The sequence below is a fragment of the Prunus persica genome, chromosome G2 (genome assembly GCF_000346465.2).
Source record: "Prunus persica cultivar Lovell chromosome G2, Prunus_persica_NCBIv2, whole genome shotgun sequence".
Classification (NCBI taxonomy): domain Eukaryota; kingdom Viridiplantae; phylum Streptophyta; class Magnoliopsida; order Rosales; family Rosaceae; genus Prunus; species Prunus persica.
This window is the reverse complement of record NC_034010.1, coordinates 27166210-27189818: the sequence shown is the minus strand read 5'-3', so window position 1 is coordinate 27189818 and position 23609 is coordinate 27166210. Positions and strand designations below refer to the sequence as shown.

General features: G+C 39.4%; 4 protein-coding genes across 7 annotated transcripts; 2 read left to right on the top strand and 2 right to left on the bottom strand.

The window, feature by feature from the left end:
- Positions 140 to 4718, top strand: LOC18784643 (probable LRR receptor-like serine/threonine-protein kinase IRK). The gene is made up of 2 exons (XM_007220216.2): positions 140 to 2274; positions 2898 to 4718. The coding sequence occupies exons 1-2, from the start codon at positions 797 to 799 to the stop codon at positions 4345 to 4347; spliced, it is 2928 nt and encodes a 975-aa protein (XP_007220278.2). The 5' UTR covers positions 140 to 796; the 3' UTR covers positions 4348 to 4718.
- Positions 7850 to 11654, top strand: LOC18787210 (U-box domain-containing protein 62). Of its 4 annotated transcripts, none has more exons than XM_020557615.1 (8): positions 7850 to 8817; positions 8932 to 9253; positions 9376 to 9457; positions 10124 to 10181; positions 10670 to 10758; positions 10839 to 10934; positions 11018 to 11088; positions 11236 to 11654. In XM_020557615.1, the coding sequence occupies exons 1-8, from the start codon at positions 8325 to 8327 to the stop codon at positions 11357 to 11359; spliced, it is 1335 nt and encodes a 444-aa protein (XP_020413204.1). In that variant the 5' UTR covers positions 7850 to 8324; the 3' UTR covers positions 11360 to 11654. The 4 variants fall into 4 exon arrangements, with proteins under 4 accessions (XP_020413204.1, XP_020413206.1, XP_020413205.1 ...); XM_020557616.1 differs by having other exon boundaries at positions 7936 to 8817; positions 8947 to 9253; XM_007217958.2 differs by having other exon boundaries at positions 7937 to 8817; positions 8950 to 9253.
- On the bottom strand, positions 11941 to 15517 carry LOC18785846. Its single transcript, XM_020557614.1, has 7 exons — positions 15038 to 15517; positions 14829 to 14934; positions 13307 to 14410; positions 13056 to 13118; positions 12752 to 12972; positions 12513 to 12631; positions 11941 to 12308 (listed from the first exon to the last, which is right to left on the bottom strand). Exons 1-7 carry the CDS (start codon positions 15095 to 15097, stop codon positions 12200 to 12202), a joined length of 1782 nt encoding a protein of 593 aa, XP_020413203.1. The 5' UTR covers positions 15098 to 15517; the 3' UTR covers positions 11941 to 12199.
- On the bottom strand, positions 16616 to 17831 carry LOC18784997. Its single transcript, XM_007219235.2, has one exon. The coding sequence runs from the start codon at positions 17673 to 17675 to the stop codon at positions 16947 to 16949; it is 729 nt and encodes a 242-aa protein (XP_007219297.2). The 5' UTR covers positions 17676 to 17831; the 3' UTR covers positions 16616 to 16946.

Here is a 23609-nt window from a genome sequence, read left to right as displayed (position 1 = left end):
GGATACCCTGCACCCTACGGATCACGCCACGTGTCCAATATGTAATAAATAGCACCCCCATCTACCAAGCCGGTCCCGCCCTGCCGTTAATAAAGATAGAAACTTTGATTTAATTTTCTCTTTTCAGAGCTCATCAGACTTTAAAAGACTACACACAGTTGACAGACAGAGAAAAAGAGAGAGAAAAGACTCTCAGGCTCAACGCTCAGGGAGGGAGAGAGAGAGAGAGAGAGAGAGAGGGAGAGAGAGGGAGAGAGCCCTCTAATCCCCTACATTTTCAAGCTTTTTCTACGAGCTTTCTCGGAATCCCAATTCTTCTCCGTCGCCGGAGCTTCTCTGTGCTACAAGTTCCGACGAATTTCCGGCCATTTTGGCATTTGGTGGTTCACAGATCGAACCAGCTCAGAGTTTCTTCTGTGACTTTACTCTGACTGTTTGAGCTCTGCAGCTCAACTGTTTACACTGTGAAGAGATTTCTAGGGTATTTTTTGAAACACTTCACATACCTGTGAATCTTTTGTCATTTCGACCCATTTTCGGTTTCTCTGGTTTCTCATTTGCTAATGCCGCCACTTTCTGGAGCATTAGAGTCTCTACTTTGACAGTTTGGCTCATTTTGTTATTTTCGCACCACCAAATCTAGCCGTTGGAGAAAGTTGGCCTTTTTCTTTTGGTTTTGTTTGTGCTGAAAATCTGAGCATTTCAAGCTCACATCCGGTGATTTTGAGCTGTCTGGTCTTCTGGGTCGGTTAAATTTCTTCATGGCTTTCTAGTGTGGTCTTTTGAGCACCAAACAATGCGAGCATTTTTAAGCATGAAACCGCTGCTCGTATTATTCACCGTCTTTGTTTTAGCTCCTGTTCTTGGGAGATCTCTGAACCCATCTCTGAACGACGACGTCTTGGGGCTGATAGTGTTCAAGGCTGATATTCAAGATCCAAAAGGAAAGTTAGCAACTTGGAGCGAAGACGACGATAGCCCATGTAAATGGGATGGCGTGAAATGCCATCCAAGATCCAACAGGGTCATTGAGCTCAGTCTTGACGACTTCTCTCTTTCGGGTCATATAGGCCGAGGCCTCCTCCAGTTACAGTCTCTGCGAAAGCTGTCCCTCTCCAAGAACAATCTCACCGGAAGCTTAACCCCTAATATTGCTCATATCGACAACCTACGAGCACTTGACTTGAGCGAGAACAGTTTCTCTGGTCCTGTACCCGAAGACTTCTTCCGGCAATGTGGGTCTTTGAGAACGATTTCTTTGGCCAAGAACAAAATTTCCGGGAAAATTCCTGAGAGTTTGGGCTCTTGTGCGAGTCTTGCCGCAATTGACTTGTCGTTGAACCAGTTTTCGGGTTCGGTTCCAGTTGGGATTTGGTCCTTGAATGGGATTAGATCACTGGATTTGTCTAATAATTTGTTGGAAGGTGAAATTTCAAAGGCCATTGGAGGACTGAATAACTTGCGAGCAGTTAATTTGGGGAAGAATCGGTTTACTGGGCAAGTTCCAGATGGAATTGGAAGTTGCTTGCTTTTGAGGTCCATTGATCTCAGCGAGAATTCATTCTCTGGAAACCTTCCTCAGACAATGCAGAAATTTAGCCTGTGTAGCTATCTAAATCTGCACCAGAACTCATTTGCCGGAGAGATTCCTGAGTGGATTGGAGAGTTGAAGAGCCTGGAGACTTTGGACCTTTCTGGCAATCGATTTTTGGGCGAAGTTCCAAGTTCAATAGGTAATCTTCAGGCTTTAAAGGTGTTGAATTTTTCTGCAAATGGGTTCACTGGGAGCTTACCCAAGTCCATGGCTTATTGCACAAGCCTTGTGGCTTTAGATTTTAGTAAGAATTCGATGGCGGGTGAACTTCCTGCGTGGATATTCAAGGCGGGTTTAGAGGAAGTTTCACTTTCAGAGAAAAAACTAAGTGGAAGCGCAAATAGCCCTGTATCTTCCTCAATTGGAAATGCGCCTCAAAATCTGCAAGTCGTGGATTTATCCCTTAATCAATTTTCTGGTGAAATTGCATCTGACATTGGGGTCTTAAGCAGTTTACGTAGTTTGAACCTCTCCGGTAACTCTCTTGTTGGTCCTATTCCTGTGACTATTGGAGAGTTGAAGGCCCTGGACAATGTGGATTTGAGTGAGAATCGGCTCAGTGGAAGCATCCCTCTGGAAATTGGTGGGGCTTTTTCGTTGAAGGAATTGAGATTGGAAAATAACCTTCTCACGGGAAAAATTCCAACTTCAATAGGGAACTGTTCTTCTCTGACCACTTTGTAAGTTCTCTTAGCTCTACATTTCATTTCTGGTCTCGTACTTTTTTTAATTTTAACGGGTAGTTTGGGATTCACGCACGAATCCAGGTTTCATTTATACATTTTGGATGCTTGTTATTGAGAAATTCTGCATTTACCTTAACCTAGAACTGAGAACTAATTTGCACACAAAACTTTTCTTTGGCTCATTGTCGAAATGGATTCATGTGTGTTTGCACTTAAGAAGTCTACTTTTACATAGTATGTTTAAATATTATCTTTCATGTTGTAGACATTTTGGTCATACTGGGAAGTGAGAACTTCCAAGTACTGCAATTTGATTTCGAAGTACAGAGATATATTTTTCTGTTGTTTGAGATTGTTTCATGTTAATGAATTGCATACTAATTTTCTGGGAAGTAATGAAGACGTGAAATCTCTTGCTGCCACTTTTGTTTGATGATAACGTGTAATACCACATTAGTCTGGATTTTTGCTATTTCCTTCTTGAAAACTAGCTACTAGCTCAAAGGTTTCATTGTCACTAATTTTGTTATGGGGTTGTAATCCAAGTCCTACTCTATTTTTGCATTCTAACATATTTTTCTTGTTTTTTGATATATTCTTTTGGTTGATTTCTCCAGAATTGCATCACAGAACAGACTGAATGGCCCAGTACCTGCAGCAATGGCCAAACTTACCAACTTACAAAATGTGGACTTGTCTTTCAATAACCTCACGGGAGGCCTACCCAAGCAGTTAGCCAATCTTCCCAACCTTCTTTCCTTCAATATTTCCCACAACAACCTCCAGGGTGAACTACCTGCGGGCGCCTTTTTCAATACCATCTCCCCTTCCTCTGTCTCTGGCAATCCATCTCTTTGTGGCTCTGCAGTTAATAAGTCTTGCCCAACAGTTCTTCCGAAACCCATTGTCCTCAATCCCAACTCCTCTTCTGACTCCACCACACCAGGAACATTATCTTCAAATCTTGGTCATAGAAGAATCATCCTTAGTATTTCTGCACTCATTGCCATTGCTGCAGCTGCTGTCATTGTCATTGGTGTGATTGCCATCACTGTACTTAATCTCCGTGTTCGATCTTCTACAACTCATTCACCAGCAGCCCTCGCGTTATCAGCTGGAGATGATTTCAGCCATTCCCCAACAACAGATGGCAACTCCGGCAAGCTTGTCATGTTTTCAGGTGAGCCTGACTTCAGCACTGGTGCACATGCTCTACTCAACAAGGACTGTGAGCTTGGTCGCGGAGGGTTTGGAGCAGTCTATAGGACAGTTCTTCGAGATGGGCGGCCTGTTGCAATCAAGAAGCTCACTGTTTCAAGTCTTGTCAAGTCTCAAGAAGAATTTGAAAGGGAAGTTAAGAAATTGGGGAAAGTGAAGCACGATAATCTTGTGGAAATCGAAGGCTATTACTGGACTCCATCATTACAGCTCATCATATATGAATATGTCTCTGGCGGTAGTTTATATAAGCATCTTCATGATGGAGCAGGTGGAAACTTCCTGTCATGGAACGACAGGTTCAATGTAATTCTTGGAACTGCGAAAAGTTTGGCTCATTTGCATCAAATGAACATAATTCACTACAACATAAAATCTAGCAATGTCCTGATCGGCAGCTCAGGCGAACCCAAAGTGGGAGACTTTGGCCTAGCAAGGTTGTTGCCAATGCTTGACCGATATGTTTTGAGCAGCAAGATCCAGAGTGCCCTTGGCTACATGGCACCAGAGTTCGCTTGCAAAACAGTAAAGATAACTGAGAAATGTGACGTGTATGGGTTTGGGGTTTTGGTTCTGGAGGTGGTCACTGGGAAGAGGCCTGTCGAGTACATGGAAGATGATGTTGTGGTTCTTTGTGACATGGTCAGAGGAGCATTAGAAGAAGGCAGAGTAGAGGAGTGCATTGATGGCAGGCTCCAAGGAAATTTCCCTGCAGAAGAGGCTATTCCTGTTATGAAATTAGGCTTGATATGCACGTCACAAGTGCCGTCAAACAGACCAGACATGGCGGAGGTGGTCAACATATTGGAGCTGATCAGATGTCCATCGGAAGGCCAAGAGGAGTTGTGATGAATTTAACTAATCTTAACAGATATTCAATGCAGGGATTTGCAATGGGATATCCGGCACAGAAGAATCCAGTTGTTTCCTCTCATCCGAGGGAGAAGAAAGTTTTTATTGTTGGAAGGTTTTTCTTTTCTGTATTGTTGTATTTATTTTCCTTCTATTGTGGATTTCCTGTTTATTTCTGTAGTTTCTCCTCCCATGCTACAAGTAGCTAGGTCACCAGATTCTTCTTTGCCGGGTTCCAAATTTGGGTCCCTCTCAGATATTGTCACTACTAATCTTTTGTACTCTTCCAGTTTCTGTCTTGGTCATGTTTCTTTCTAAGAGCTGATTCTATTGTTGACTTCCAAAGGCTTTAGAAAGTTTTGCAAACATATCACTGAGCATACTTCTTAATCTGTTTTCTTCTGCAACTTACCATAATTCTACTATCTATATATACTTGTTGGTTGCTATCTCCTTAATGAGGCTCTTGCGGTTACTAAACCATACATATCAAGAACCCTCCTGCAGAAAAGAAATATAGAACCAAAGAAACAATGAAAGGGCAGAATTGACTTTGAAAGACCTGTATGGGGAAGGGGTTGGTGGTTGTTCTTGGCCCATGTGTTGCCAATGATGGCAATGCAAAGGCAATATAATACAACCTGCAAGTCAAAAGTGAGTTGAGAGGCTGAGGAGACCAGAGAATCTTAGTGCCCACTTTAAGGCATATGCATCTAAAGAGCTGAGTATAATAATGCAAAAGGAAGAAAACCCCAAAATGGTAGGGCATGCTTATATTCATATTATAAAGAGAGAGAGAGCATCTTGAAGATAACGGATGGTGAAGCTATAAGAATATTTTACTACACACATGATGATGCCCTGTCGGAATAGAAGCAATCTTTTTTTATGTTATATATTATGCCACCCGTATCTTTTGGTTCTAATTTCAACTTTCTTCTAATGTCTTCTTTGTTTATTTCTCTTTAAACCCTCTCCAATGTTTTTCTCTTTCCAATGAATTGCTTGGATTGCCCATCTCCTCTTTGATATCTCTCTGGCCAAAGGCACAATTGAAAAAACATAAAAATAAGGCTACCTAGTTAGATTGACAACTAAGTCCGCATGTATAAAGAAACTCATTTAATTCCGATGAAATAGCTTAATTTTTGTACTAGTTGATTTTCCTCCTATCAATAAAATACTATCGTATTTCTCTATAATAATTATTTTAAAAAAAATAAGGCACTTCTAACAACTACAACGCACGGAAAAGAACACCCCATTTCTTTAAAGGGCAGTCAAAGAATATAAATTTCCATAGCCATGTGCATAGATTGCAAAGCAATGCCAATGAGTTGTCCCTAGTGCACTTAGCCATAACTTAAAGAAATATGGTTTTGGGCCCAAGAGAAGAGAAAAATAAATAAATACATTGGCGTTTGCATTATCAGCTAGCACATGGCTTCCTTTATAAATTAGAGTTTCTTGAGATATGGATTATTAATGCAGGTGAAGAAAACAAATACACCTCTTTCTTTTTTCTTTTTTTGGTAATATTCCCAAGTGCTTGGGTTTATATTATTATTATCTGTTGCTCTGTCCCATAATGTTTTCTTCCATTCCATGTAACCTCATCAAAAGTCAAGAATCTCACTGCCTTTGATAACATCGATTGAGCCCAAGATGCAAGGTTGTAGCTCAATGTGCATTGGTTTGGGCAGTCAAATTAAAGATTTTGCTTTCACAAACTAACTCCCAAATGTTTAAGATTAATCAACTTACAAAAGATGGGCAGCAATGCACTGAAACGAAAAGCTGCAAAAAGCTGCTGCTTGCTTCCATTGTTTGGAGAAAATATAAAGTGACAAGGCATTATTGAGGAGAAGCGTTGCGCATAAAGAAATCTTGTTTTGTATTTTGCTTCCATGCTTTGCTTTTGTTCAGGGACAACTTGAGAGCCCTTCAACTTTTTGTCACGGCAGTTGAAAGTTTGAAACTGGAGCCTCTTGTGTTGCATTGGTAGGTGGGGGCACCGCACGCACCTACCAACAACAGGCCCAAAACAACACATGCCCACTAACAGTTTTTGCTATGATTGATTTGGTCTGGCCTCATGGGATGGCATTTGCAGCTTTCTGTTATAGCTATTATGTCAAAATTTCAGATGTGTTCTCCAACCTGGCTCTTTTTTTTTTCATTGAGAACTGGTTTAGTTATCCAGATTAATAGCATGATAGAATTGAAAGAATTGGGTAAAGTCAAATTCAATCTGTCAGGAGACAGCATCACATTATGAGAGGAAGCACAAAAAAAGAAAAGGAATGTAAGTTAAATGGACTAGTTACCCAAATTGTTAAATGATCTTCTCTCTGGTTTTGCACAGCAGTGAATGATTAAAGACTCAAATATTTTCGTCTCCCTCCTGCTCTACATTTCCTTTAAACCAAATTATCACTCCACCCATCTCTGCCACAGATTGAAATTAAAAGGCCTTTAACTGGTAGATTTCCCAAATTCCATACATGCACTTAATTACATATATGCAATTATACAAGACAGAGAGCAATCACTACCAGACAAGAACATATGCCAACATCTAAGTTGTGAAGGAAGTTGAGGTTCCGACTCAAAACGAATTGGTAATGAGGGGAGTAGCCTAACTCCTTATAAACTCATGCTAGGTCCCTTAACATTTCAATGTGGGACAAATACTCTCAACAAACTAACCCTGAATGTTTGATTGTCCATATAATAGTAAGGAACCAACAACTGATTTTCTTGTTAAGAAAAACTAAACCCAAAAACAACATCCATGATTGATTGATGCACAGACAACCCGAACTAGTCATCAACCTTCAAAAGAAGATCCTTGTTTTGATGGAATTCAGATGGCAAACAAGATATATTGAGATTAAGCATTGGCCATGTAGTTGAAGAAAACTTTCATTCACAAAATTGCCTAAAGCTAGTCTTCAACTTTCAAAATTGGCATCATAAGAGCAAGAAACAATCAAGTTGAGTGATAGATAGAAGTTCAGAAACAAGACAATCTTAAAACCAGAGACACAAAAAAGGAGATTGAAAATGCATAACCCAAACAAAAGCAACTTCACTTCACCAATGACTTTAAGAAACAGAAAAAGGGAGGGGAGAGAAAGGGGCTTGTTTGCTTGTTGAGGAAGCTTGTTAACTTTTATTGGGGCCAAGTCATGAAAACTTGGGGAGCAAGCAAACAGTAACACTACTCCTTTGGATTACCAGAATAATTAGTCATAAAACCTCTTACCTCAAACTTGGAACACATTCATAACTTTACTGATTTTATTTACCATAATAAAGAGCAAAGCATGAGTAAAATGCAAGCTGAAATCAAATTGTGAAAACACAAAAACGAAAGTTCATTCATTTCAGCATCAATATCCAAGTGAATGTCAAAGTCAAAGTCAAAGTCAGTCTCAATGTGAATTATGTGATTGGTTTGGTATGTAATATATGTCGGTCTGTCTCATTGTCTTCTCCACCTCTCAATCCTCCTCCCACCAAAGCCTTATACTTTCTTTTCTTTGTTTTTTTCTCCATATACAACATCGTTTCCAACTCATTCGACATGTACCAATATGACGATGGGCCGCCAACTGGTCCAAATACTGAAGAGGCTCCAATCCAAGAAGAATAGTGAAGATTCAGATAATTTTGTAGTTCTACCATTTTGCAGTGGCTTAATTGAAATTAAAAGTTTAATGCTTTTAAGTCCTTTATTTTTCCTAATTTCCAACTGAGCTGCCCAATCTCAAAGCTTTACACTTTTTTACTTCCCCAATATTCCATGTAAGCAAATACACCCCTCTGACTCTGAGAGTCTTTTTCGCCACCCAGTCACTGAGCTAAAACCCTAATTCACCTTCCCAAACCCTTAATTTCCCCTAATTGCAATCGCCAAATCATGCCCAATTCCCCAAATTAGGGTTTTCAGTTCCCACTTCCGCCCAAAGATGTCCTCCGAAAAATTAGGTCTGGTTCCGACCCAGAACGGGCTCAACTCTCAGCTCGTTTTCCAAGACGAGAACTTGCGCTTCAATTGCGGAGCTTCGCCTCAGCGCCGGGTCGGGGACTCGGGTCCGAAGACCCGAGAGCTCAGCGGCTTCATTGACGACCGGTTTTTCGCGCCGCAAAGCGCTGATTTCCGCCCCAGCATGTATAACGAGAATCCGGACCGCCGGGAGCCACCCGAACCCCGAAACTGGAACTCGAATGGAGCCGACACGACGCCGAGCGGTGAGGGATCGGACGAGGATGACGACGACGACGACGAGGAGGATGACGTGGACGATGATGATGAGGTTGATGAAGGTGACGCTGAAGTTGGAGGGCTTGTCGGAGTGGATAACAGAAACAAGGGCATTGCTAGTAATAATGGGAACAATGGGGAAGGCAAAATGGGAAATGGGAAAGTTAAGCACCATAACCAGCACCATTCTTCTTTTGGTAAGCAATTTTTGCGAAAAGTTCTGAGCTTGTCATGACATAGTTTCTAATTTTGGAAACTGTCGTTGAATGCTGCTTTTTGGCATGTTATTTATTTTATTTATTTATAATTAGGTGGAACTGTGATAGTAGGATCAAGTAGAGAGGTGTTGGTGAAAGACCATAGTGTGGGGCAGCAAATAATGAACAACAACACAAGGGCTAGTCCTAGTGATACTCAGCAAGGAAGGCTTGGAAACTATCACAATGTGGTCACAGTCGCAGAACCAGACGGTGACATTTATTATTCTCAGTATTTGCAGGGGTCTGAGGGGTCTGGTTCTGCTCAAAAGGATTCAGTTGTGGAAAATGGATGTGGGTTTAGTGGAAGAAAGGATGTTATGTATTCGTCCGAGTCTGGAGACTCTTTGAGAGCAATTCTCTCTGATCCTGTGACGTAAGTTTTGTTTGTTCAAGTATTGGTTTTTGGTTTTGTATTTGGTTATACTTCTCTGGTTTTTTAGCTTTAACCAAGATAGAATTGGTGACTCATAGTCTTTGAGATGTGTCGAATTGCAGGGGAGCTCTGATGGATGATGCAATGATAATGCCTTGCGGGCATTCCTTTGGAGGTAGTGGAATACAGCATGTTATTAGAATGGTGAGCTCCATTTATCTGTTATAGATGTGATTGTTTCTGTTAGTCTTTGAGAAAAGGTACTGGGTACATATTCTTGTAATGAACGGACTGGCATAGAAACTGTAAGTCCTTCATAATGGTATTTAGACTTTGAAAGTTTATGGAGATACATAATTGGGCATTGCTTTCTTTCTAGTGAGTGCAAACTTGGCAAGATTGCTGACATATGTTCTCTGTTGTATTTTGGCTGCATATGTATATATGATTTTACATATATAACTAGTAATGTGCATAATTTTCAGTTTCTACAATTTTAAAATAAAGATAGCTACAATAGCATTATTGTTTTGTTGATAAGACAGGATACCGTCCTTGCTTCAATTGCTTTCATTTTAAATGGTACAAGCAAGTTTGCAAAACTCCATTTTGCTAACTGTTGTCTGTGGGGTGGAATTCAATGAAGAGAGATACTAGTGTTAAATGATTTTACAAAAACAAAAAAAGAAGCTATAGAGTGATATTTTCACATTATTTTGTCCCTTCGCTGGCAAATATATGTGCTACGTGTGCATGTAGGATTCTATAAACCAATGCTAAGAAGATATGCCTTGTACTTGCTTTTGGTTAATTAAATTTTTGTTTGGTTTTGATTATCGAAATTGAATTTTTATCATATTATGTTTTCAGAAAGCTTGCTACACCTGTTCTCAGTCAATTTCAGAAGATTCAATTGCCCCAAATCTCTGTAAGTGAAAAAAATTTCATCGAAGCTTTATGTTGACTTACCATTTCGAAGTTAATATCTTCTCAGCTATATGTAATGGGGACTGCCAGCAAATCATTTGCCAGTGTCTTGGTTCTGTTTGTTCCATCCTGAACTTCTCTATAGCAGTAGCCCTGTCTCATTGGTGCTAGAAAACTTGTTGTCTGGCTTGGCATGTCTAAATATGTTGATGAAGGCTCCAAAGAAAAAGGAATTAATGTTTTTGAAATTAACTTGAGTAAGAAATGAAAAAGAATTGGGAACAAAATGAAATCTCCAAGGAATGGGAGTACTTGGGGACCAGCATTTACTGTCTTAGGGAAAGAAAAACGTTGACATTTAAGTGGGAAGATCGTGGTTTGGGGCTCTTATAGCTCAAGAGAAAGGACGAAAGAATAACTGTCAGATGACAAAGTGTAGTATGTTACAGAACTCACTCTAGTATTACTTATTTTGTCTTATATGTGCAGCTCTTCGAGCTGCTGTGCTGGCATTCCGCCGGGAAGAAGAGTTACAATTTTATCGCTCATCCAAAAGAAGAAGAGAAAGGTTTGACCAGGTTTGTCTTCAGAAATGGTGACATCATTAGGACACTATTATCAAAAGCTTGAGACTAAGTCCTTTTTTCTTCTCATGTAGGAAAAGGGTGGTTACAGTGATTCAGTTCTCGTGGACACTCCGAGGGGTAGAGGTGTTCAGTTTCCATTTGTAGTGACAGACCGAGTTATTATAAAGGTTAGCAGAGTAAAGTCCCAATCTTGGCTCTAATTCTTGTTCAATTGTTTGTTCTAACTAATAATTGGAGTGAAATGTCATAGGGGAATAAGAGGACACCGCAGCGCTTTGTGGGGCGCGAGGCTGTTGTCACAACACAATGCTTAAATGGATGGTTAGTCATTTTCTAGTTTTCTTCGTATTTTGTATAACAATATTAAAATTTATCAACAAATGTTCTACCTTACATTTTGCGTCACATTCTTTCGTCAAGTGAGATGCTGTCTTAGATTTGTTTTCATTGTACAAATTGCATCAACAGGTATGTGGTAAAGACATTGGATAATGCAGAGAGTGTAAAATTGCAGTACCGGTCACTTGCCAAGGTATCCGATGAACCCTCATCTAAGCCAATGTCAAGCAAGATGGGACCTAACTGGCTCTAGGCGTACGTACAGAAATAGGAAACGTGAGGCCGTAATAGTTTGTTGCCTATTATGCCAAGCTATAACTAACTTTGTTGTTTAAGAAGTTTCTTCCCCTACTTAAAGTTGTATTTCATTACAAGCAAACACGGTCATATGCAGGCCTTGTAAATTATATAGAAGCCTTGTCACAGCTGCTTTGAGGAAAGGCTATAATTTAGATTGTAAAAATATGTATTCATTTTTCTTCACTTTGAGCAACGTTGTATTTAAGTCTTTGCAAAAGTTTATATAAAGCATTTTTGGTCTGGGATCCTAGTGCGTTCTGAGTCTTCTGACATCTGATGTTTTATGTTTTGTATAACTCAACTTAAACGTACAAGTCTATCCCAAAATGGGGCAATCGGGCTGCAACCTCATGTTTTTCCAAGTTCATGTTTTATCATGTTTTTTGAACCGATTTTATTGATTTTGGCTATTATAGAAATATCTTGCAACAAACTGTCAATTTCTGATACAGCAAATCATCATCATTAGCAACAAACTGTCAAATGAATTCAAAATTCAGCCAAGAGGGATTGAACTACAGAACCTGAAAATCAACGACTAACAAAGTAGTAAATCTCAAGGCTTATTATTTCAACAATTGGAATTGTAACAGTCGTATTCTGCCACTCTAGATAAAGCTGACAGATTCATGACCTCCGTTTCTGATGTTACAGACTCAAAATACTGAGCAAAGCCTTATAAACCTAATCACGATTTGCTGATTGCTCACTAGCGGTATTAAAAAAAAAAAAAAAAAAAAGGTCAACTTAATTAGACAAAGATTGAAGAGAGGAAGGACTGTAGTGAACAAGCTCAGAAACAGGGTACATTTGTCGACAAAAGAAAGTTGCATGTTGAATAAATCGAAGCTGCAGCAGCCCTGACAGCTAATGCCCTATCTGAGTTATCCAATATATGTGATCTGCAAGACAATCATAAAGAAGAATAAAATAATTACAACATTTACTTTAGTTGAAAAACAAGAAGTTACCATTTGACTTGTAAGCAATTTTGAGAAGAATTTGACTTCTAAACATTAAGACCATCCAGCCATTCGTGCGTTAGATCGAAGATTTATGAAAGCAAAAAAACTACACGAAAATTTGATGCTAATAAAAAGCTTTACCTGGGATCATTTTCAGATGTTCCCAATTGTTGACTGCCAGAAGCAGTGTTCCATTGAACAATTTGAAGCCCCTGGTCACAATGAAGCTGCATTTCTTTTACTTGGTTCGACCAACTTTCCTGAAATTTATAACCAAATATAAGAAAATTGCATGTAAATATTCAAATAAGAAAAATAAAATGCTGTGATACTATTCACAGAGCAACTTCATCTATTTAAAATGCTGTGATACTACTCACAAGTTGATCCTCTTCTTCAGAAAGTGCTTTATCCATTTGCTCAAACAATGGGTTCCATCTTGCTCGATGCATGTCTGCAATAGTACAGCTAGGAAATCCACCAGTGGAATTTTTCGTGATACAAGGATCATTCTCCTGATCAGAGGGAAACTCTTTTGATAACAATGATGGCAAATCTGTAGTTATTACATCTCGAACTCTCTTCCTACTGCGTCGCAATGCTGCAGTTACATGAACAGAGTACACGTAAGGATGTGATCCATTCCAACAAGATCCACTAGTGATTTAACAGACACAGCGTTACCTGCAAGACGTCCTTTGATGTCTTGAAGAATAAGTCCCAACCATTGAGAAGCAATGGTAGCAGCTGAAAAAGAATGAAGGAAAAAGAAAACATACATCAGCTACCACATCCACCTTTTTCAACATGTAAAATCTCCCCCAATCATCACTTGACTGCTACTTAACCCACTTTTATAAATTCATAAAACAACTCATAAAGGCATGGCATATTTAAAGTATTAAACATTTAAGATCAAAATTTTAAATAATCACCTTTAATAGAAAGATAAGATGCTGTTTCTTCATTAGACAAAGGGCTATCATCCTCAGATGCATTAGTTGATGATGGCAACTTCAATGCTAGTGTATCTTCCTCATTTTCAAGGACAGAGTGTGACATAAACCTTCTACCGCTAAACCTATCTACTGTGGTTCGTTCACCATCTCTGCCTTTGTCCTGTGGAATAAAAGATCTATTCATGGATATAGGGAACCCTCTTGTCTGCCCGCCCTCAAAGGAAGTATTTTGATGCCGACTTCCATGACAGAAATGTACTCCGGACTCATTCATATTTTGCAGGTCCTTCCTGTTCCCAATTTCACATGCTCCACTCTTCGGATGGGTTGCAAGCATGTTTCCCACACGGTCATTTTCAAGTTTTTCAAATTTTACAAGGGACTCTATGATTGAACGGACCTGTTTTCTATTTCTCACATGGTTTATAATCCCAGGGTTCAGTTCATTGAGTAGTCCACTTGGAGCAGCAATCTTTGCGAACCTGTCCACTTGTTCCCTCTTTGCACGTTCCATCTTTTTCTTGAGCTCTTCATTTTTACTTTTCTTGGTCCGTTGCTTTGGCATCGGAATGCCTCCATGAGTAGATGAGAGAAAACCATTTTGCTTCATCTCCTTCCACACTCTCATTGAATCCTTCTCTTCCAATGGCCCAGTGCAGCTCCCACACTCAGACACAGCTCTTGGCTTCAAGTGATTGGTATTTTTATAAGGGTAAAATGGATCTTGATTTTCTGGAATTGAAGCATCTTCTGCATTGAGGTCCAATCGGATGCCTTTTTCATTTGCACATTTACTAGGATCCCTAAGCAAGGTGATCTTTCCAGAACTCTCAGGGCATTGCTGACTGTCGTCCTGAACTGTATTGTTGGCAAGGCACATGTCTGTATTCAGATCCAGTGGTCTAGAAGCAGGATTGACCGCTACCGATAATGCCTTACTCCATGCTTTTCCTGCTTGAGAAGCATCCAAATCCAAAGTTATAGGCACCTCAGTAACTTGAGACATCTCTTCACCACTGGATTGAAACTGACCACTTGATTCTTTGTTTTTAAAGGATTTTGTATGATGGGGATTAATTCCTGGAATGAAAAATAGGGCTTAGTATTGAACCCAAAACCACTCCGAATAGCAAACCAAAAGAACCTTTTCAATTTGAGTTTAAATAGAATGTAAATTATTTACAAAAACAAATCAAATGTAAACCCCATGATATGAATGTCCGTAGAGCCTTGGACATCATTACCTCTGAGTAACTTTATACCTTCTCTGTTATAGTTCTAAACTATATAAACTGGGTGCACCAACGTTTTCAATAGAGTCTAAATGTATAGCATATATATGCAAAGAAATTGAAACTAAATATATTTAAGAAAGATTTTTCAGCGCCAAAAATGCAGAATCGTATTCAATAAGGGAGACCACGTTCGACACCAAAAAATTCAATTAAAAAGAAGCCGCACAGCAACAAGAAAATTTTCAAATATTCATAATAAATACCTTCAGACCGGCAAACAGATTCAAGATCTCGCATTTTAAGCCGCTTACGAGAACCCAAGTCACGTTCTTGTCCCAATTCAGTACTCACCCGCTTCTCCCCAACAATCTAAAACAACCCAAAAAATAAAAAATCAGAAACCAGTGAAATGAACGAAAACTAGAGAACAAATTCCCTCAAATGCAAACTAAGCGCAGGAAAAAGAACCAACCTTTGAATCCGATCTGGGTATCGAGACCAACCCTTTTCCTGAATCACATCGGTCTTCCATAATCTTTGAACCCAATTCAAATACACCAATTTTAAAACCGACCCTTTGGCAAGAACCACTAAATCTGACTCATGGGCGCTAAAATTTGCAAACTTTTGAAACAAAAACGAAAAGGGTATGCTGAAATGATGAATCTTTGGACCTCCCCGAGGGAGCAAACAAGAATGGAAGGTTGAGTTTGAGAGGGAAGAGGGGTTGGTGGGTTAGGGTTTTGAAGTTTCGTGTAGCAGATCCGTGGGAATTTTTATTATTTGATATTCAATTTGAATTTTGCAGAAGAAAGAGAAGAGCGCGCTCTCTCACTAGTACAAAGGTTGTTCGTCTAGTTTTGTTCGGCTCCTTGTTATCTCGTGGTTTAAATTGTAATTTAGGGGAGGCTTAACAACAACAACGTGGGTACTTTCAAATTCAAACAGGTTATTCAAACAGGTTGGAGGGACTTTGGTTTTATTTTAGGCCCAAAAGAGAAAACGCCGTGCTTTTTTTCCCACGCGTTCTACCGTAATGCTATAGGCCCTGTTTGGTTGCCTGGAAAAGGATCTTAATAATGTTGCCCTTGACATAATAATTACCCGTATCATGCCATATTAATTTACCCCTTTTGTTTTTTTGGACATATTCATTTATCTTGTAAGTAATGTAGTATAAATGTGGTGATAAATTAGGGAAAATTATCATCTAGTTTTCTCAATATACTTTTCCAAAATATTATTGTTTGAGTATTTGTACTGAAAATATTATTGTTTGAGTGTTCGTTTACAATTTATTTTCAATAATGAATCATGATCCTAATGTTTTTGTTTGTGTTGTATGAAAGAAGATTACAAAGTTACCAAGCAACATTAATTTGTTTCATGGATGCTAATTTAATATCAATAAAAAGTTGTTATCAAAATTGCGTAAATTTCTATGTTTTGTTGTATGTCCTCCATTTTGGATAAGATTTCGTAATGAGATATCATCATTCGGCCAAAGAAAAAAAATGACTGTGGAATAGAGATATGAATAGGACGGATGCTCGTATCTAATGTAATTTGTGTCAACTTAATATTTATTTATCTTTCAATTTGTGAAGTCTTTATCATTCATCATTTTGATGTATTTAGTCTTACGTCATTCATCATTCCAGGATATACTCTTTTATATTCAAATTGCCAATCAATTCAAAGAAAAAGAATCCAAAATACAGAAAACCATAATGGTAGACCAAAGCATGAAGCAACATGATCTTCAATTTCAAGCACTCGTTACAGTTGCACCTGGGAAGGCTTATGTGAGCTACCTGACCTTATGCAGGGTGGTGCCTCTCTTTTACAATATGCAAGGAAATTATTTATAATAATCATAAGGATAATTTACGAGTGATTATGGATAGACTAGAATCACTTATGTATCACGTGCTTCTTCTCATAATCATTTAAAATCACTTAAAGTTCTATCAATAACGAACGGATAATGTATCTACAAGTTTTTCAGCATGAAAGCAAATCACATGTAAAAGTGGCATAAAACATCAAATATATCAAAATAATTCCATTATTAACTAATAAAATAAAATAAACTCATAAATTTCTCAAGTCATCACGTACAGCATGCAAATTCCTTTCACACAAGGGAAAATGCAAAGACCCCAGAGAAAGGAAGAAAGAAAAAAATGGATCCACTTGAGTGTTTCAGTAAAATGCTTCCTTCTCTCACTATACATATATCATCATGGTTATGAGTTGTACAATTACAGTACTGTACACCATGAATGAATTAATATGATTTAAGTGAGCATCAAATTAATCTGGTGCTCTTCTAAGTTGGTATTTTCATTTACAAATTAATTGAATTTGGATTTAGATTATCATTGGGCCTGGGCCTGCAATAGCCAGCAATTCTTCAACTGAGATTGGGCCGTCTCCCTGAAACTCTTGACCCGAACCAAGCAAAAATGAGTGCATCCCAAGCCCATCCCCAGCCCACAACCCGACCCGGCCTTTACTTTACTCGTCTTTAACAAGTAACAAGCTGGCCCACACTCCTCCCCTTTCCCCTGCACCACTAGCCCCCATGCCCGCGTGATCCCATCTCCGTCAACGTTCCGGTCACCTTCACCTTCATCATCATCCATGAGTTCTTCAACGAAGATAACGCCGTCAGGAAACGGCGCCACCCCACCCTCCCATTTTCGCCTGAGCACCTCCCAATTCTCTTCCTCCACCCCCTTCTCCGTTTCAATCCTCGGCTTCTCGTCCGTAATGCCCTTCCCGTACACATTGACCAACAGCGGCGCTTCTCTAAGATTCTTGACGATCTCCACCACCGAATCTCTCATCCACGCGTCCAACTTCTCATACGCCGCCGCCGCCGTCTCGGCACTATTTCCTTTTCCACCGCCGCGACGCCGTTGTCGGGGCACCGCTTCCAAACTCGCCCGCGCCACCGCCAATGAATTCACTCTCGCACCCCTTGATCCGGTGCGGCTGCGGATCATCGCACCACACGGCCTCTGATTGGACGAGGGACTGCAAAGATTGTCTTGGCAAATATCGAAGCATCGACTTCCTCCGAATTGGAGGCCCAGGGATGCCATTCGCAGAGACGGAGTGCAAGAAACCGCTCACTGTTTTCTCGAAACGCTTTCTTGTGGCGGACGAAACGAAACGATTCGATTCTTGGATTTGGATTTTTAGAAGCAGAGTCAAGTTCTTTATTGTGAATGGGTTTATATAGTTGAATTTCTGGTTTCATAGTGCGTTTGGAATATAAGACTGTTGAAGAAGCGTGAGGATTTGTAATTAGATTGGGCACGAGCTCCGTGGGAGGAAGAGCGTGGCGGGAGGCTTCGTGCACGAGCCTTACTCGTGGACGCGGCCTTTGAATTTGTAACGTGGCGTGGGGTCCTTTAATCAGAGCCGTTGATGTCGATGACCTTTGGTCAGTTGGATGTTTTAATCGTGGTCGGCGTTGTGGCGTGCACCTTTTAATTGTGGGTCGTGTGGGATTAAAAAATAATGGAGGGGGAGGTTGGTCCCATTCGGCGACTGTGTGAGGACGTGGCACGTGGGCACTCGTGGAAAGTGCATGTTGTTCGGACGCTGGCTGTGCCCAGACGTCCGCTTGATATAAAGCCTGACCAATGAAGCCAACGAGAACTGACACATCAGCAGAGCTGTCTTGGGCTTTACAAATCCACGTAGACAGAGTAAATCCACCTGTATTTTAGGTGTAGTGTAATAAATTGCGTGGATGTAAAGACTTTCGGATTGTGAATAGTGCACACCCACCTCATTTGACCTGTTCATTTTCCCTTGGCCTCAGATTGTACAACTCTTAACGTATTTCATGGACTCAAAATTTGACATAGATTCCTATATACATGATTATGAAAAAAATTAAAGAATTTTAGTTTGATCTCTTCTTCAATGATATATTAATACAAGTGTTGTTGTGTATAATAACGTGATGTCCGTATCGTTTACTCATGTAATTGAATTTCATGATGTGGTAATTAACATGAATATATATATATATATGGTAAAAAGCCTTGAGATGTCATAATTAAATCAAATCATTTTGATTCTGGAAATTACATATAGAAAGTTCCTATACATCAATTTTATTCTTTATTTTTTTGTCAACATCAGTTGTTTGTCAATCAACATAAGAAAACGGTGACCATTTCTTGAAAGTAGGCTGCAAGCGACTTCAAGGAAATTGGTCAATACTCTCAAGTTGGCCCCTATGATTGACCATCGAGAAAGACTTTGAACAATCAAAGCTCACATGATGACATTTTCCACTTAGGGTTTATAAAAAATCTCTTAATTTCTTGAACTATAAGTTACTTATTACAGACGGTTTATTTTACAAAGGCCCATAGCTGGATATGGCATGGGTTCACGTCTTATGGGCTCGTTCTTGATGGTTGGTGTCCAAGAATAATTTGTAATGAAATGGATGTGTATGGGGGATATGATGATTTCTATGAGCTCTCAAACCGCGATGGACCAAACATGTTTGGATCTTTAAATAGGTTGTGGTCCATGTGTGTAGCGCAGAAGACACCCAGAAAACCTGAGAACGATGCAATTAAGCCACATATCTAACAATTTTCCTAACTACATATTTTTTAATTAAGGGATTGTTCGTGAGTGCTTAATTTTGAATATAAGCGCTTTCGAACCCATAAACAAATTTTAATTTTTTCTGCCAAACACAGTTAGCTTTTTGGATGTATGTTGAATTGATGTTGAAGTTCTAATAAGCACACTAACTACAAGTTAATTTTGGGATTTCATTGTTTAGGTATGGGAAAGTCCAAACTAGAAAGAGAGAAAAGAAAGAACCTTGTACTCGTATTTTTGGTATGTTCCTATCGGGTAAAGTTGTAGGATTTCATACCGATAACTTGTTACTAACAACAGTTCCAAATAACATCAAGAAGTACATGTTAAATATCCGTCACAGACAGACGATTTTGAATGAGAAGAGTTCCGAATAACATCAGGAAGTACATGCTCAAAGTAGTCAGTCCTGAGTGTAGCTAATATCTAGATTGACATCAATTGTCTCTTAGCAAACCAAGGCAATATTAAGAAAAACATAAAGAGACACCCACAGATTCTATAACAGCCCTAGTCCGTGCAAAAAGGAAACACTTATCAAGAAGTACTAAAGGAATAAGTATAACAGGTACAAGGTTAAACTAAATACATGTCAAACTCAAATGCCTATCACATTGACATTGTGGATAACATGTTTTCCACCATACACAAGTACAAGAATACTATTTCCTTGACCTATTTCTTTGATATCAATTTCAGTAAGCCTATTACTACCAATCATACTTCACCATGTTGAATTATTATAGTCCTATTTAAGCAAACACAACCTCAACTAGCCTATTACTAGTTTGTGTAGGTGTTTTTATCAAGCATATCAAGAAGTAGATCACCAAACACTAAAGCCCAACTTCATTTTCACCTTCGCTAGGTACCTTACCTTCCACAAACAGATGAAAACTCAATTTAATGCTCAAATCCAGATTCTTCGCTCAGACAATAGTGGAGAATTTGTCAATCATGACTTTCAGACTTACTTCCAACAACATGGAATTATCCATGAGACGACTTGTCCTCAGACACCGCAACAAAATGGTGTTGCTGAACGAAAGAATCAACATCTTCTTGAAACCGCCCGAGCACTTCTGATTGGCGCTCATGTTCCTCGCCATCACTGGGATGATGCTATTGTCACTGCAGTTCACCTGATCAACCGCATGCCTTCTGGTGTATTGACCTTCAAAACTCCTTTACAGGTGCTTGCGCAACACAGACCTCTGCCCTCTGTTTTGGTACTCACACCCCGAATCTTTGGATGTGTGGCTTTCGTTCATCTCCACAAAAATCAACGTAGCAAACTTGATCCATGTGCGCTTCGTTGTGTTTTTGTAGGTTATGCCACTCATCAGAAAGGTTACCGCTGTTATCACCCTCCTACCTAACGAACCTATGTCACTTTGGATGTGACTTTTCTGGAATCTGAGCTGTTCTTCCATGACCCATAATCCAATTCTGCGCTTCAGGGGGAGATACGAAGTGAAGAACAGAATTGGAGCAACTTGGAAAACAAAGAAATTCTCCTATGTACAGAAATGATTGATCATCCCGAGTCTGGAGCACGAGATTACTCTCTGTTGAAAAGTGACCAATCGCCCATTCATAGCGATCAATTGCCTGACCCACCTGATCCATGCGAAGATATTTCTGATCCGAGTCCTACACCTACAGACAATACAGAACAACAAGATGAAGACCCCCCTTCTAACTCAACAGTACCAACAGACCAATCTCCTGAGAATATCCTTGAGGTAACTACTCCTACTAGACTTGTGCATTTAGATGATAAAACTATTGGATATCAATTACCTTTCAGGCAAAATCGTGGGAAGCCACCAAACTGTTATTCACCGGATATTGGCAAGACATCCAAGTATCCAATTGCAAATCATGTATCCACTGAGAAGCTGTCTGAACCACTCAAGGCTTTTGTGCATCAGTTGTCTGCTATCCATATTCCAACCAAGGTCTCTGAAGCATTGAAAGATCCTAAGTGGGTCCAAGCTATAAAAGATGAGATGAAAGCTCTTGAGAAAAATCAGACTTGGACATTGGAGACTATACCACGAGGAAAAAAGACTATCGGATGTAGATGGGTGTTTACTATAAAACACAATGCAGATGGATCTATCGAGCGATACAAGGCAAGACTTGTGGCAAGAGGGTACACACAGACCTATGGTATAGACTATGAAGAAACTTTTGCACCAGTTGCAAAGTTAAACACCGTCAGAGTCTTATTGTCCCTTGCAGCTAATTTGGATTGGCCACTACACCAGTTTGATGTAAAGAATGCTTTTCTACATGGCGAACTCACGGAGGAGGTGTACATGGACATTCCTCCTGGATATAATACTACTCAGACTGGAACAGTTTGCAGGTTACGAAAAGCATTGTATGGATTGAAACAGTCACCACGTGCATGGTTTGGACGGTTCACCATGGCAATGAAGAACAATGGTTTCAAACAGTGCAACTCAGATCATACTCTGTTCTTGAAACATCGAAAAGGGAAGGTAACAGCATTAATAATCTATGTTGATGATATGATTATTACTGGGAATGATAAACAGGAAATATCACAGCTACAAGACTATCTGGCTACGGAGTTTGAGATGAAGGATCTAGGTGGACTCAAGTATTTCTTGGGAATTGAGGTGGCTCGATCGCAGCAAGGCATATTTCTCTCTCAAAGGAAATATGTCTTAGACTTGTTGACAGACATAGGAATGCTAGATTGTAAACCTGCGGACACTCCTATTGTTCAGAATCATCATCTTGGAGAATATCCGGATCAAGTTCCAACTAACAAAGAAAGATACCAAAGGTTAGTGGGAAGATTGATCTATTTGTCACATACTCGACCAGACATTGCTTATGCGGTGAGCGTTGTCAGTCAATTTATGCACTCTCCAAGTGAAGACCACATGAATGCAGTTCTTCGGATACTTAGATATTTGAAGTTTGCACCTGGAAAAGGACTTATGGTCTCAAAGCATGGTCATCTAAATATTGATGGTTATTCAGATGCAGATTGGGCAGGTAATGTAACAGATAGAAAATCCACATCGGGTTACTTCACATTCGTGGGAGGTAATTTGGTGACATGGAGAAGCAAGAAACAGAATGTAGTAGCTTTATCCAGTGCAGAAGCCGAGTTCAGAGGCATGACTAAAGGGATTGGTGAACTTCTTTGGTTAAGAAAGTTGCTTATTGAACTCGGGTATAAACCTACGTCCACAATGAAACTCTTTTGTGACAACAAGGCTGCTATAGCCATTGCACAGAATCCGGTTCATCATGATCGTACTAAACATGTTGAGGTGGATCGACACTTCATCAAACAGAAGCTTGAGGCTAAAGTGTTTCAGTTTCCTTTTGTGAAATCCGAGGATCAATTGGCGGATATTTTGACAAAGGTGATTTCCAGTAAAGCATTCCACAATTCACTGGATCAGTTGGGCATTGGCGACATCTATGCACCAACGTGAGGGGGAGTGTTGGCGTGACTTGTGGATATTGACTTACTTTCCTTGCACACCAAGAATTTCTATTATAATTGTAATTGATTTACTTTAATTCCTGATTTCCTACTGTAAATAGATTTAGGAATTTATTATTTACTTGCCCATTCAGATTTCGTTGTATTATAAATATGACCTCCTACAAGGAGAAGAATACACAGAAAATTCCCACAAACAAATATTCTCTCATAATTTTCATATTTTAGCACCTTTTTCACATTGCATCATACCAAACACTAAACTCATTAAATAAGGCTAAGCTATTTCTTAATTACAAATGTTAAACTAAAAAAACTAATAAAAAAAAGATAGGTATATTTGAACAAAAAAACTAAAATTAAAAATTAATATATATAGAGAGAGTCTATCTGGCCGGCTATACTATTTAAATATTCAAAAATATGCATAGGGTATAGCCGAACGGCTATACGATTTAGATATTGGAATATATTCGCAGAGTATAGCCGCGCGGCTGTACTATTGAAATACTCGAAAATATTCCTTGCGTATAGCCGCTCGGCTATACTATTCAAATATTCGAAAAAATGCACAGGGTATAGCCGCACGGCAATACTATTTAAATATTCCAAAATATGCGCAGGGTAGGGCCTATACTATTTAAATATTTGAAAATACGCACACGGTATGGCTGCACGGCTGTACAATTTCAATATTCGAAAATATACACAGGGTATAGCCGAGCGGCTATACGATTTAAATATTCAAAAATATCCATAGGGTATAGACGGCCGGCTATACTATTTAGATATTGGAATATATTCGCAGAGTATAGCCGCGCGGCTGTACTATTGAAATACTCGAAAATATTCCTTGCGTATAGCCGCTCGGCTATACTATTCAAATATTCGAAAAAATGCACAG